This window comes from Jaculus jaculus, chromosome 13, assembly GCF_020740685.1.
Source record: "Jaculus jaculus isolate mJacJac1 chromosome 13, mJacJac1.mat.Y.cur, whole genome shotgun sequence".
NCBI classification, from domain to species: domain Eukaryota; kingdom Metazoa; phylum Chordata; class Mammalia; order Rodentia; family Dipodidae; genus Jaculus; species Jaculus jaculus.
Genome location: NC_059114.1, coordinates 29,171,253 through 29,184,055, shown reverse-complemented (window position 1 = coordinate 29,184,055; position 12,803 = coordinate 29,171,253). Strand labels below are relative to the sequence as shown.

At 44.6% G+C, this 12,803-nt stretch overlaps 1 protein-coding gene across 2 annotated transcripts in view; it reads right to left on the bottom strand.

Annotated features, from left to right (window-relative positions):
- Tctn2 (tectonic family member 2) overlaps positions 1–12,451 on the bottom strand; it is a 57,675-nt gene extending 45,224 nt beyond the window's left edge. For both annotated transcript variants that reach the window (XM_045132949.1, XM_045132948.1), the window contains exons 1-7: positions 12,269–12,451; positions 12,010–12,117; positions 11,612–11,688; positions 7,181–7,373; positions 5,921–6,021; positions 4,087–4,283; positions 980–1,103 (exon numbers count right to left, since the gene is read on the bottom strand). In XM_045132949.1, coding sequence (XP_044988884.1) covers positions 980–1,103; positions 4,087–4,283; positions 5,921–6,021; positions 7,181–7,373; positions 11,612–11,688; positions 12,010–12,117; positions 12,269–12,350 — 882 coding nt within the window. In that variant the 5' untranslated portion in view covers positions 12,351–12,451. The remainder of the gene's footprint in view (positions 1–979; positions 1,104–4,086; positions 4,284–5,920; positions 6,022–7,180; positions 7,374–11,611; positions 11,689–12,009; positions 12,118–12,268) is intronic.
- Positions 12,452–12,803: the final 352 nt, after the last annotated feature.

The window sequence follows — 12,803 nt, the reverse complement described above, 5'->3', positions numbered from 1 at the left end:
CTCTATGCTTGCAAGTAAATAAATAAAAGTACTTTTAATTTTTTTTATTTTTATATTTTGGTTTGTCGAAGTAGGATCTCACTCTAGCTCAGGCTGACCTGGAATTCACTATGTAGTCTTTGGGTGGCCTCAAACTCATGGTGATCCTCCTACCTCTGCCTCCCCAAGTGAGATTAAAGGTGTGCGCCACTACACCCCGCAAAAAGTACTTTAAAAAATATTTTATTTATTTATTTGAGAAAGAGAATGTCCAGACCAGGGCCTCAAGCCACTGCAAACAAACTCCAGATACATGCGCCACCTTGTGCATCTGCCTTTTGTGGATAACGAAGAATTGAACCTGGGTCCTTAGGGTTCACAGGCAAATGCCTTATCCGCTAAGCCATCTTTCCAGCCCAAAAGTACTTTTGTAATGAGAGAGAAAGAACTGGCTCGCCAGGGCCTCCTGCCACTGCAACCAAACTCCAGATGTGTGTGCCACCTTGTGTGCATGTATTACTTTGGACATGCATCATCTTGTGCATCTGGTGTATGTGGAACCTGGACAGTTTAACATGATCTTTAGGCTTCCCAGGCAAGCACTTAACTTCTAAGCCTTCTCTGCAGTCCTAAAAAGTATTTTTACTTAAATAGTAATTATTATTTTTTTTTATCATTATTTATTTGAGAGCGACAGACACAGGGAGAAAGACAGATAGAGGGAGAGAGAGAGAATGGGCTTCCAGACACTGCAAACGAACTCCAGACGCATGCACCCCCTTGTGCATCTGGCTAACGTGGGACCTGGGGAACTGAGCCTTGAACCAGGGTCCTTAGGCTTCACAGGCAAGCGCTTAACCGCTAAGCCATCTCTCCAGCCCAGTAATTATTTTTTTAAGCCTAGTTAGTAGCTAAGTACCTGAGAAGTCTATAAGAGGAAAGTAAGTAGTTAGGGAGAGACTGGAAAAATAAGTCTGGTATGTTAAAATTGACCCATTACCTGAGGGATAGTAAAATACGCCTTTGTGGTCATGATCGGGTCTCCTTGTTTGTAACCAGCATCCGAGAAGTCTTTTAGATCTGGCTGTAGACAAACTTGAAAGGCAGGGTCTTGCCTGGCAGAACTGCAAGTATGTAAGAAAGATTGTCACTGAGGCTGAAGAGTATTTGCTAAGCCTGTATGTGGCGCTGGTTCCATCCTCAGCACTGGAAAATTAAAAATTTAAAAAAAAAAACAAAAAACTATCAATGCCAAAGCCAGGCATGGTAGCTGACTCCGATAGTCCCAGCACTTGGGAGGCTAAGGTAGGAGTATGACCATGAGTTCAAAACCAAGCAGGGCTACATAGTAATTTTCAGGTGAGCCTGGGCTAAAGACCTTACCTCAAAAAAAAAAAAGCTAAGCCTTTCAACTATTTACTGCTGAAACACAATTCATCGTTTAATTTTTACTATTTATAGATTTATTTGGAAGGGGGTTGAGACAAGGTTTCACACAAGTCAGTTTGGCTCCAACTTGCTATACAGCCCAAAATGATCTCAAATTTCTGATCCTCCTGCCTCTGCCTCTGCCTCTCAAGTGCTAGGATCACAAGTATGATCACAAGCTACTTATCTATATTTGTTTGTTTTTTCAGAGGTAGGGTCTCACTCTAGCCCAGAATGACCTGGAATTCACTATGTAGTTCCAGGCTGGCCTCAGGATAATCCTTCTTTTTTATTTTTATTTTTTATTTATTTGAGAGCGACAGACACAGAGAGAAAGACAGATAGAGGGAGAGAGAGAGAATGGGCGCGCCAGGGCTTCCAGCCTCTGCAAACGAACTCCAGATGCGTGCGCCCCCTTGTGCATCTGGCTAACGTGGGACCTGGGGAACCGAGCCTCGAACCAGGGTCCTTAGGCTTCACAGGCAAGCGCTTAACTGCTAAGCCATCTCTGCAGCCCAGGATAATCCTTCTTACCTCCCACATGCTGGTATTACAGGTGTGTGCCACTAGGTCTGGCCTCTTTTTTTTTTTTTAACATTTTTTAATTTATATTCTTTTTTTAAACATTTTAAAATTTATATTCATAAGCAGAGAGAGAGAAAAAAAAATGGGCAAGCCAGAGCATCCTGCTACTGTAAGCCAACTCCAGACATATGCACCACTTTCTGTATCTGGCTTCATGTGGATAACTGGGGAATTGAACCTGGTGCCATCAGGCTTTACAAGCAAGCACCTTTAACTGCTGAGCCCTCTTTAGCCCACATTCAGCTTCTCTATTTTTTTTTATTTTTTTTTTATTTATTTTGATTTTCTGAGGTAGAGTCTCACTGTAGCCTAAGCTGACCTGGAACTCACTGTGTAGTCTCAGGGTGGCCTCGAACTCTCAGCAATCCTCCAACCTCTGCCTCCTGAGTGCTGGGATTAAAGACATGTGCCACCATGCCCAGCTATTTTTTATTTTATTTTTTAAATTTTTTTATTTTTATTTATTTATTTGAGAGCGATAGACACACACACAGAGAGAATGGGCGCACCAGGGCCGCCAGCCACTGCAAACAAACTCCAGATGTGTACGCCCCCTTGTGCATCTGGCTTATGTGGGTCCTGGGGAATTGAGCCTGGAACTGGGGTCCTTGGGCTTCACAGGCAAGTGCCTAACTGCTAAGCCATCTCTCCAGCCCTATTTTTTATTTTTTAATTTTTAATTGTTTTGGTTTTTCAAGGAAGTTTTTCAATCTAGCCCAGACTGACCTGGAATTCACTATGTAGTCTTGAGGCAGCCTTGAACTCATGGTGATCCTCTTACCTCTGCTTCCTCAGTGCTGGGATTAAAGGCATGCACCAAAACGCTCAGCCTATTTTTTTTTTTTAATTACAAAGATCATAAACAGGTCAGCCTAGGCTAGAATAAGACCCTAGCTTTGAAAAAAAAAGTGAAAAAACAAAAAGGGCAGGAAAGATGGCTTAAGGATCTTCCCTGCAAAGCCAAAGGACCTAGGTTCGATTCCCTAGTACCCGTGTAAAGCCAGATGCACAAGGTGGCACAAGTTTCTGGATTTCATCTGCAGTGACTAAAGGTCCTTATGTGCCCATTGGCTCACTCTCCCTCTCTAATAAGTAAATAAAATATGTTATTTAAAAACCATAGAAAGCCGGGCATGGTGGTACACACGTTTAATCTCAGCACTGGGGAGGCCATGCGTTCAAGGCTACCCTGAGACTACAGAGTAAATTCCAGGTCAGCCTGGGCTAGAGTAAGACCCTACCTTGAAAAAAAAAAAATAATATACAGTTATAAATTTTCAATGATATAGAACTGTAGGGCTCAAGAGATGGCTTAGCAGTTAAGGGGCTTGCATGTGAAACCTAAGGACCCAGGTTCAATGCCCAAGAACCCACATAAGCCAGACACACAAGGTTACACATGCACACAAGGTCATACATGTATACAAGGTGGTGCACAAGTCTGGAGTTTGATTGCAATGGCTAGAGGCCCTGGTGTTCCAATTCCCTATCTCTCTCTCATAATAAATTAATAAATAAATAAATAAATAAATAAACAATAGAACTATAAAATACAGAAAATTAAAACTCCCTATGGACCCAAAGCTCCTTCCCTGACTTTTACAAGTCACTAATTATTTATTTATTTATTTTGGTTTTTCGAGGTAGGGTCTCACTCTGGTCCAGGCTGACCTGGAATTAACTATATAGTCTTAGGATGGCCTCGAACTCATGGTGAACCTCCTACCTCTGCCTCCCTAGTGCTGGGATTAAAGGCATGCACCACCACACCCGGCCCACAAATCACTAATTTTTTGCCTTATCCATTGATCAATCGATTTCTTTCTTTCTTTCTCTCTCTTGTTTGTTTTTTCGAGTTAGGGTCTCACTCTAGCCCAGGCTAACCTGCAATTCACTATGAAGACTCACACTCAGACTTGCACTCAGAGATCCTCCTACCTCAGCCTCCCGAGTGCTGGGATTAAAGGCATGCGCCACCACACCTGGCTTCTTTTCTTCATTTTTGGCTGAATTTGTAAAGCTATTTTTGCATGCATACATGTGACCAGGTGGCTCTGGGGAGCAAACTGCTCCCAGGTGATAGCAGGTACTCACATGACACCATGATAAAAGTGACCCAGGAAGGGTGAGTTGATGGGAGATGATTGCACACACAGGAGAGGAAACCAGTCAGGGAACTGGGCAGCATTGCCCTCTGCACAGAGCTGATGGAAAAGAGGGTTCACATCTCCTCCAAAGACACCCGGAAAGCAGGACTGCTCAAACAGCGCTCTCACCTCCGATGAGCACTCCTTGAAAGCAGATGAGATAGACAGTGAGGACACACAACCCCTGCTGTGACACTGGTCACGGTTCCCAGTCAGTGTGATGACACACTCTCTGGAGCCTGTAGCATATAAGCCAGTAGGCAATGAACAAATACAAAGCCCATCTCCTGCAAGGTCTTTGTGCCCCAAGAATGGATCCTCACTCAACTCCTTAACAAGGCTCCATTCAGAAGCTTAGAGCCTTCAAGGAAGTCAGCTATATTAGAGATGTATGTGCCCTCAAAGAACAGTATGGAAGCCAGGCACAGCTATAAGCTACTTGGATTGCAAGGATTGCAAGTTCAAGGTTAGCTTGGGCAAATTAGTGAGACTTTGTCTCAAAGTAATTATAGCTTAGTGTTACAGCACTTTCCTGATATGTTAAAGTCCCTAGATTTAATCCCTAGAACCATAAAAATAAAAACAAGGGGTGGAGAGGTTGCTTAGTGGTTAAGGCACTTGCCTGTGAAGCCTAAGCACTCATGTTCAAATCTCCAGGTCCAACGTAGCCAGATGCACAGTAACACAAGCACACAATGTCACATATGTGCCACAAGGAGCGCCACATGTGCATGTGTCTGGAGTTCAGGCTGAAAGTCCTAGCTTGCCCATTACCTCTCTGCCTTTCTCACTCTCTCAAAAAAAAAAAAAAAAAAAATATATAGCCAGACATGGTGGTATACGCCTTTAATCCCAGCACTCGGAAGGCAGAGGTAGTAGGATCACTGTGAGTTCAAGGCCACCCTGAGACTATATAGTTAATTCCAGGTCAGCCTGGGCCAGAATGAGACCCTACCTTGAAAAACAAAAACAATAAATAAATAAAATAATAATAAACGATGTGCCTTTTCTCTGGCTGAACTCTCATGGGTGAATTTATGTCCCAAACTCAGCAGGGACTCTTAAGAAGGAGGTAGGCTTGTTGCCTGAGTAAGAAGCAATGATAGTAACAAAGGAAGGAAAAGAGACTCACTTTCACATTTCTATGATCCCTAAACCAGGTTGGTACATGTGAGTTATTGTCATCATAATTATTGGTGTGAGGATTATACTAGGGGCTGGGAGATAGGTTAGTGGATAAAGCACTTGACATGTAAGCATGAAGACCCGAATTTGGATCCCCAGAATCCATGTTAAGCCAGATACCTTAGCACAAGTGTGCTTACAGGTAGATAATAGGTAGAGACAGGAGAATCCCCCAGACGCCTGAGGGCCAGCCAGCCTGCCTGGTTACCATAGCAGTGAGCAATAAAATACCCTAGCCTCAAGCAAGGTGGAAAGTGAGGACCAACACCTGAGGTTGGCCTCTGACATCCACCAGACTGCAGTGACAAACACATATACCAAAACAAAAAAAAAAAAAAAAGAAAATTTAAAAACACTTAAGTTTATCAAGGCTACAAGTACCAGGCCAGTTAGGGAAAATGAAAAAAAAAGTATGCGCGCGCGCGCGCGCGTGTGTATGTGCGTGTGTGCGTGTGTGTGTGCGTGTGTGTTTGTGTGTGTGTGTGTATACGTAGATATATCTCAGTGGTCAACCGTTAAGGAAAATCTGTAGCAGGTATTCATTGCATGCTAACAGGGAGCACAACGTTTGTACCCAATAATCAGAAAGGACATACCTGGTCACAGCAACAGCGAATGTCACAGGCCCCAGCTGTTAAGTTGCAGGGACAAGGTCCCAGGGGCTGATACATCTGGTCAGGAATAACAGTCATGTTCTCTGAAAGCATATATAATGGAAGCTCTGGCTGTGAAACAATCTAATAAGCACTGGAGATATATATAAATATATAGGTTATAATTCCCCAACACATCCTCTTCAAAAAAAACTAAATGTAAGAAAACCCCCTCGTAGGTTGGAAAGACACTTGCTTGCAAAGCCTCACAACCTGGGTTCAAGTTTCCATTCCCCATGTAAAGCCACATGTGCAAAATGGTGCATGCAGCTGGAGTTCATTTGCAGTGACAAGTGGCCCTGGTGCACCCATTCCCTCTCTCTTGCCACCTCTCTCCATTTGCAAATAAATTAATAAAAATATTTTTTTAGGGCTGGAGAGATGGCTTAGCAGGTAAGATCTTTGCCTGCAAAGCCAAAGAACCCAGGTTCAACTCCCCAGGATCCACATAAACCAGATGCACAAGGGGGTGCATGCATCTGGAATTTGTTTGCAGTGGCTGAAAGCCCTGACATGGCCATTCCCTATCTGCCGCTTTCTCTCTCCTTATCTCTCTCTCTAATAAATAAAATGAAAAACTAAAAAAAAATTTTAAGCCAGGTGTGGTAGCACACACCCTTAATTCCAGCACTCTGGAGGCACAGGTAGGAGGATCGATGTGAGTTCAAGGCCAGCCTGAGACTATCTAGTGAATGCCTGGGCTAGAGCTAGGCCTAGGCCATACCTTGGAAAAAAAAAAAAAAAAAAAAAAAGAACAGAAAACCTACAAGTGACAATGAGCCAGAGGCATCACAAATATCTGGACAATAGTCATCTGACTGCAACACATGGGTAATGGGAAATCAAACCTAGGTCCTTAGGCTTTGCAGCCAAGAACCTTAACCATTCTCTCTCTCTCCAATAAATACATAAATAAATTCCTTTAAAAAGGAAAAATAAAATAAAAATATAAAACCCCAAACACTAGCCAGGCATGGTGGTGCAGGCCTTTAATCCCAGCACTCGGGAGGCAGAGGTAGGAGGATCACCGTGAGTTTGAGGGCACTCTGAGATTACATAGTGAATTCCAGGTCAGCCTGAGCTAGAGTGAGAACCTAATTCAGAAAACCAGGAGAAAAAAAAGCAAGCACTGAATGGGACATACTTATCACCAAACATAAAATGTTTGATGTGAATGTTTTCACAGTTAAAGATGTTACTTGCCTGATGCATTGTGGGTCTGAGACACATTGGCATAAATCTCCACCTGAATGAGCAGATGTGCTGAGCAGAGTGAGTTGTGAGATGCTGAAACCAGGAGAGTCTGAAGTACACATGGAGACTCTGAGAAGGCACTCCTATGAGAAGAACACCAATCCAGACCCCGCCTCCACCGCACAGTAACTTCCAGCATGTTCTGAAAGGAAAACACTACTGAAGATGTTTTTTAAAGTCACTCCTGGTGAACGCCTATAATGATAGATTGCAAAACAGATAACACACATCAGCTTTGGCTCTTTTTTGAATTTTTTTTTTTTTTTTCTGCTATAGCTGAGGTTGATCTGGAATTCACTCTGTAGTTTCAAGGTGGCCTGAACTTGCAGTGATTCTCCTACCTCTGCCTGCCAGTGCTAGGATTAAAGGTGCAAGCCCCCTCACCCGGGCAATATGGTTGTATCTTAATTAGTACATTTACAGTTGAAATCAGGATGGACCCTTGGCTCTATATTACTAGAGTAGCTTGGCTACTCTCATATCAATTTTGAGTTTAGTATGCCAATTTCTGCAAGTGAAACAGAAAAAGAAAGAAGCTTGGCATGGTAGCTCATGCCTGTAATCCCAGCATGTGGAAGGCTAATGCAGGGAATTGCCATGAGTTTGAGGTCAACTCGGTGGTATAACCTTTGTTGGTCTGGTGTGTTTAGTAAGTTCTCTGACTGGTCTACCTTCCTTCCTTCTTTCCTTTCTTGTCCTTTTTGTTGTTGTTGAGACAGTATCTCATATACCTAAACTGGTTTTGAACTCACTATGTAACCAAAGCTGACTTTGAACTTTTTTTTTTTTTCAAGGTAGGGTCTTACTCTAGCCCAGGCTGACCCGGAATTTACTATGTAGCCTCAGGGTGACCTCAAACTCATGGTGATCCTCCTACCTCTGCCTCTCAAGTGTTGGGATGAAAGGCATGCACCACCATGCATGGCCTGACTTTGAACTCCTTTCTCCATCTCCCAAGAACTAAGATGATAATATATCCCACCATGCCTCCTTATTTTCAGGCCTGAATTTTTTTTTTTGGGGGGGGGGTAGGGTTTTACTCTAGTCTAAGATGACCTGGAATTCATTATGTAGTCTCAGAGTGGCTTTAATTTTACAGTGATCCTTCTACATCAACCTCCCAAGTGCTGGGCTTAAAGGCATGTGACACCATGGCCTGGCAGGTCTGATTTATTTCCTTATTTAAGAGAGAGAGAAAGAGGCAGATAGAGAAAGAGAGAATGAGCATACCAGGGCCTCTAGCAACTGCAAATAAACTCCAGACCCATGTACCATTTTGTGCATCTCCAGCTTTGGTTCTTTTTGGTTTGTTTGTTTCTTTAAGGTAGGGTCTCGTTATAGCTCAGGTTGGCCTGGAATTCTCTATGTAGTCTCAGGCTAGCTTTGAACTCACAGAGATCCTCCTACCTCTGCCTCCTGAGTGCTAGGATTATAGGTATGTGTTACCAATGATGAGATTTTACCCCCCCCCCCGCACACACACTTGTGTATGTATACACTATGTATGCACATGTATGTGCAGATACATACGCCCTGTGTGCACACACACACACATGCAGAGGCCAGAGGAGAACACTAGGTGCCTTCTTTATTGCTGCTCTTCCATATTTCCTTGAGACAGACTCTACCTGGATTTGGAGCTCCCCATTTTTTGGTAGGACAACTTAACCAGTGAGCCCCAGTGATCCTCCTGTCTCAGGCCCCTCAGGACTGGGCATGTTTGGCCATACCCAGCTTTTTATGTGAGTGCTGGGATCAAGTGCATGTTCTCATGCTTGTAAGGCAAGTACTCTTAACTGCTGAGCCATCCCCCGAGCCCTCAACCCCTAAACTTATGATCATTTTTGTTCTATTTGTGTGTGTTGTTGTCGTTGTTGCTGTTGATGCTAGGATGGAACCCAGGGCTTTATGCTGGCCAAGCAAGTGCTTTAGCACTGATTAATATCCCCATCCCAATTCCTAATCTCAAACAAAAGATCCAACAACTTTTCATTTCCTAGAGAAAGCTAAACACATGCTGGCTGTGGTGGCATACATTTTTAATCCAAGTATGTGAGAGGCAGAGGTAGGAGGACTGCCATGAGTTCGAGCCAGCCTAACACTATATAATGAATTCCAGGTCAGCCTGGGCTAGATTGAGACCCTACCTCAAAAAGGGGGTGGGGGCTGAAGAGATGGCTTAGCAGTTAAGGTGCTTGCCTGCAAAGCCATGAACCAAGGTTCTATTCCCCAGGACCCACATAAGCCAGTGCACAAGGGGGCACATGTGTCTGAAGTTCATTTGCGGAGCTAGTTCTCTATCTGTTTCTTTCTCTCTCTCTCAAATAAATTTAAAAATATTATTATTGAGACAGCTAAACACAATTCTGATACATGAGTAACTCAATTTGTCTAGAACCTTTTTTAAAAAATATTTTTAAATTTTATTTATTTATTTGAGAGAAAGAAAACGAGGTCTGCAAATGAATTCCAGATGTATGTGCTACCTTGTACATCTGGCTTATGTGGGTCCTGAGGAAACAAACCTGGGTCCTTTGGCTTTTCAAGCAAGCACCCTAAACACTAAGCCATCTTTCCAGCTCTAGCACCGTTTTTTGTTTTTTCAAGGTAGGATTTTGCTGTAGCCCAGGCTGACCTGAAATTCACTATGTAGTCTCAGGGTGGCCTCGAACTCACAGAGATCCTCCTACCTCTACCTCCCAAGTGCTGGGATTAAAGGTGTGCATTACCACACCCAGCTAGTTTTTTAAAAAAGATATTTACTAGAGAGAGAGAAAAAGAAGCAGACAGAAAGAGAGAATGGGCACACCAAGACCTTTAGCCACTGCAAATGAACTCCAGTGTCATCTTGTGCAAGTGTCACCTTGTGCATCTGGCTTACGTGGATAGTGGGGAATCAAATATGGGTCCTTAGGCTTGGCAGGCAAGCACTTCTTGAAAAAAAATTTTCTGTTTATTTTTATTTATTTATTTATTTAAAAGCAACAGACAGAGAAAGAGGCAGATAGAGAGAGAATGGGTGCACCAGGGCCTCCCGCCACTGTAAAAGAACTCCAGACGCATGCACCCCCTTGTGCATCTGGCTAACGTGGGGCCTGGAGAATCAAAAACTGGGTTCTTAGGCTTCACAGGCAAGCACTTAACTGCTAAGCCATCTCTCCAGCCCCTGCAGGCATGCATTTTAATTGCTAGGCTATCTCTCCAGCCCATTTTGTAGCACCTCTTTAAGTGTTGATAGATTCCAACTGGCAGAAAATTAAACACACACACACACACACACACACACACACACACACCCCTCACCATAAGGAATCTGCAGTTTCTCTAGGATGGTGTTAGACTGATAAGTGTCCATTTCCAAGTACAGCAGAACCTGTCTTTGCTTTATCTCCCAAGTTGGTGCTACCCACTCTGGCACTCACTGACTCAGTAGGAGGCAGTAAGTATCTCCCAGGCATGGGAGATTAGTGCTTATGAAGCTTTTTATGTTGTTTGGATTTTTTATTTGTTTCTAGAGACAGGATTTTACTACATGCCATGGGTTGTTTCTTCAACTCATTGAAATAAATCCTGCTCTGAAGGCTAAGATTACAAATATAAGCCACCAACACAAGCATGAGTTTTGATATTTTGAGATAGATTTTCAAAAGTAGCCCAGGTTTCCAGGCATGGTAGTGCACACCTTTAATCCAGCACTAGGGAGGCAGAGGTAGGAAGATGGCAGTGAGTTCAAGGCCACACTGAGACTACATAGTGAATTCCAAGTCAGCCTGACTAAAGCAAGACATTACTTCAAAAAAGAAAAAAATGTAGTCCAGATTGGCTCCTGAATTTGTGATCCTCCTGCCTCAGCCTCCTCAGGGCTGGGATTAACAGGCCTGTACCACCATGTCTGGCCTATAAAGTTTTGTTGAGTCCCAGACCTATTTCATAATGACCAGAAGAAAAAAAAAACACTTAGACACAGAACTTCATATGAAAGTACAATGGTACAATGGCTGCACAGACCCTTTAAAACATACCTAGTTCTGCACAGTGATGCACACCTGTAATTTCAGTATGTGGCAGACTAAGGATTGCCATGAGTTTGAGGCTAGCCTGGGCTAGAGTGAGACTTTGCTTCAAAATAAACAAACAAACAAACAAACCTAAGGGACCAGGGTTATTGTTCAGTGGTTAAAGGCACGTGCTTACAAAAAATCCTGCCTACTCAGGTTCAATTCTTCAGCACCCACATAAAGCCACTTGCAGGCCAGACTCGTTTGCAGCAGCGAGACCTTCTCAAAAATGTTGGCACACAGACAACTAACTCAAATGTGTGTACACACACACACGCACACACACACGTACAGGTGCTACAGTTTTTGCTTCTGATCTTACCACACCGGGGCTCACGGTTACATTCCAGTCTCCTGTGTCATCGGTGAGTACTCCACAAGTTGGTACTGGCAATACTCCTAAGAGAAATGTTAAAACACAAGTGTTGGTGCCAGCAGGTCACTGTAGTCAGAATTCTGGAATAGAATCCCCAGACAAACTCTGTGACCCTGGGCAAGTGGCACCCAGTGATCTTCAGGCTCTTCAACTGTCATGTGGGACGAAAAGATAACGCTGTTCTTAGTAGGCAACTGAAATGATGTCTGCAAATCCCATGGAAACAGCTCAATGAATGCTAGCCATTTTAGCTCCCGTCCTCTTTGGTCTTCCCCATCCCTTCTTTCTGAGGACAAGCTCATGGGCGGCACCCATACTCCCCACAAAAGCACCGGTCTCTTTACCCTCCTCGACCCGCAGCGGAGCCAGGGACACAGTCACATTCTCGGTGCCTCCGAGCAGGGTCACGGTCACCTCCGGACTGGACATTCGGATGAAAGGAGGGATGAAAACTAGAAGGAAAGGGGCGAGGAAGGGTTAACAAGGCAGAGGCCGCAGAGGTGAGTGCGGTGGCTTCTTTAGCGGTCGTGGCTTCCAAGTCGGACCCTTTCCCGGCCTGGTCCCCTGGGCCCACACCCTGCAGGTCCCGGTCCCCAGACACACCCAGGTCCGCCCGCAGCGTCCTCAGGACGCCCTGCAGGAAGAGGAACCCCCACAGAAGACGGGGCGACAGTGGCGAGCACATGCTGAAACCGCCCGCGTCTGCCTCACGAGTCAAGATCCGCCCGCGGGAGAAAGCGCAGCCATCTTGCCAAGCAGACCGTCAGCACTATGGCAACCACCGACCAGCGAGCGGCGCGCCGTGATTGGCCCAGCTGCTAGAGCCCGCCCCGCGTTCCGGCCCCGCCCACCACCTCCTCCTGCTCACTTTTGCTGCTTTACTATCGTCATTATGGAAAGATCCTGACTGCAAGTAAGGGTCCACTCCCCCCGACCCAGAGTTAAAGAACCCACACTGACGGGACGAGGCAGCCCACGCCTTTTATCCAGCTTTCGGCGGGCAGAAGTAGGAGGATTGCTGTGAGTTGGAGGCCAGCCAGGAGCGGTGGCGCACTCCTTTAATTTCAGCACTTGAGAGGCAGAGGTAGGATGATCACTTTGAGTTCGAGGTCACCCTGAGACTACATAGTGAATTCCA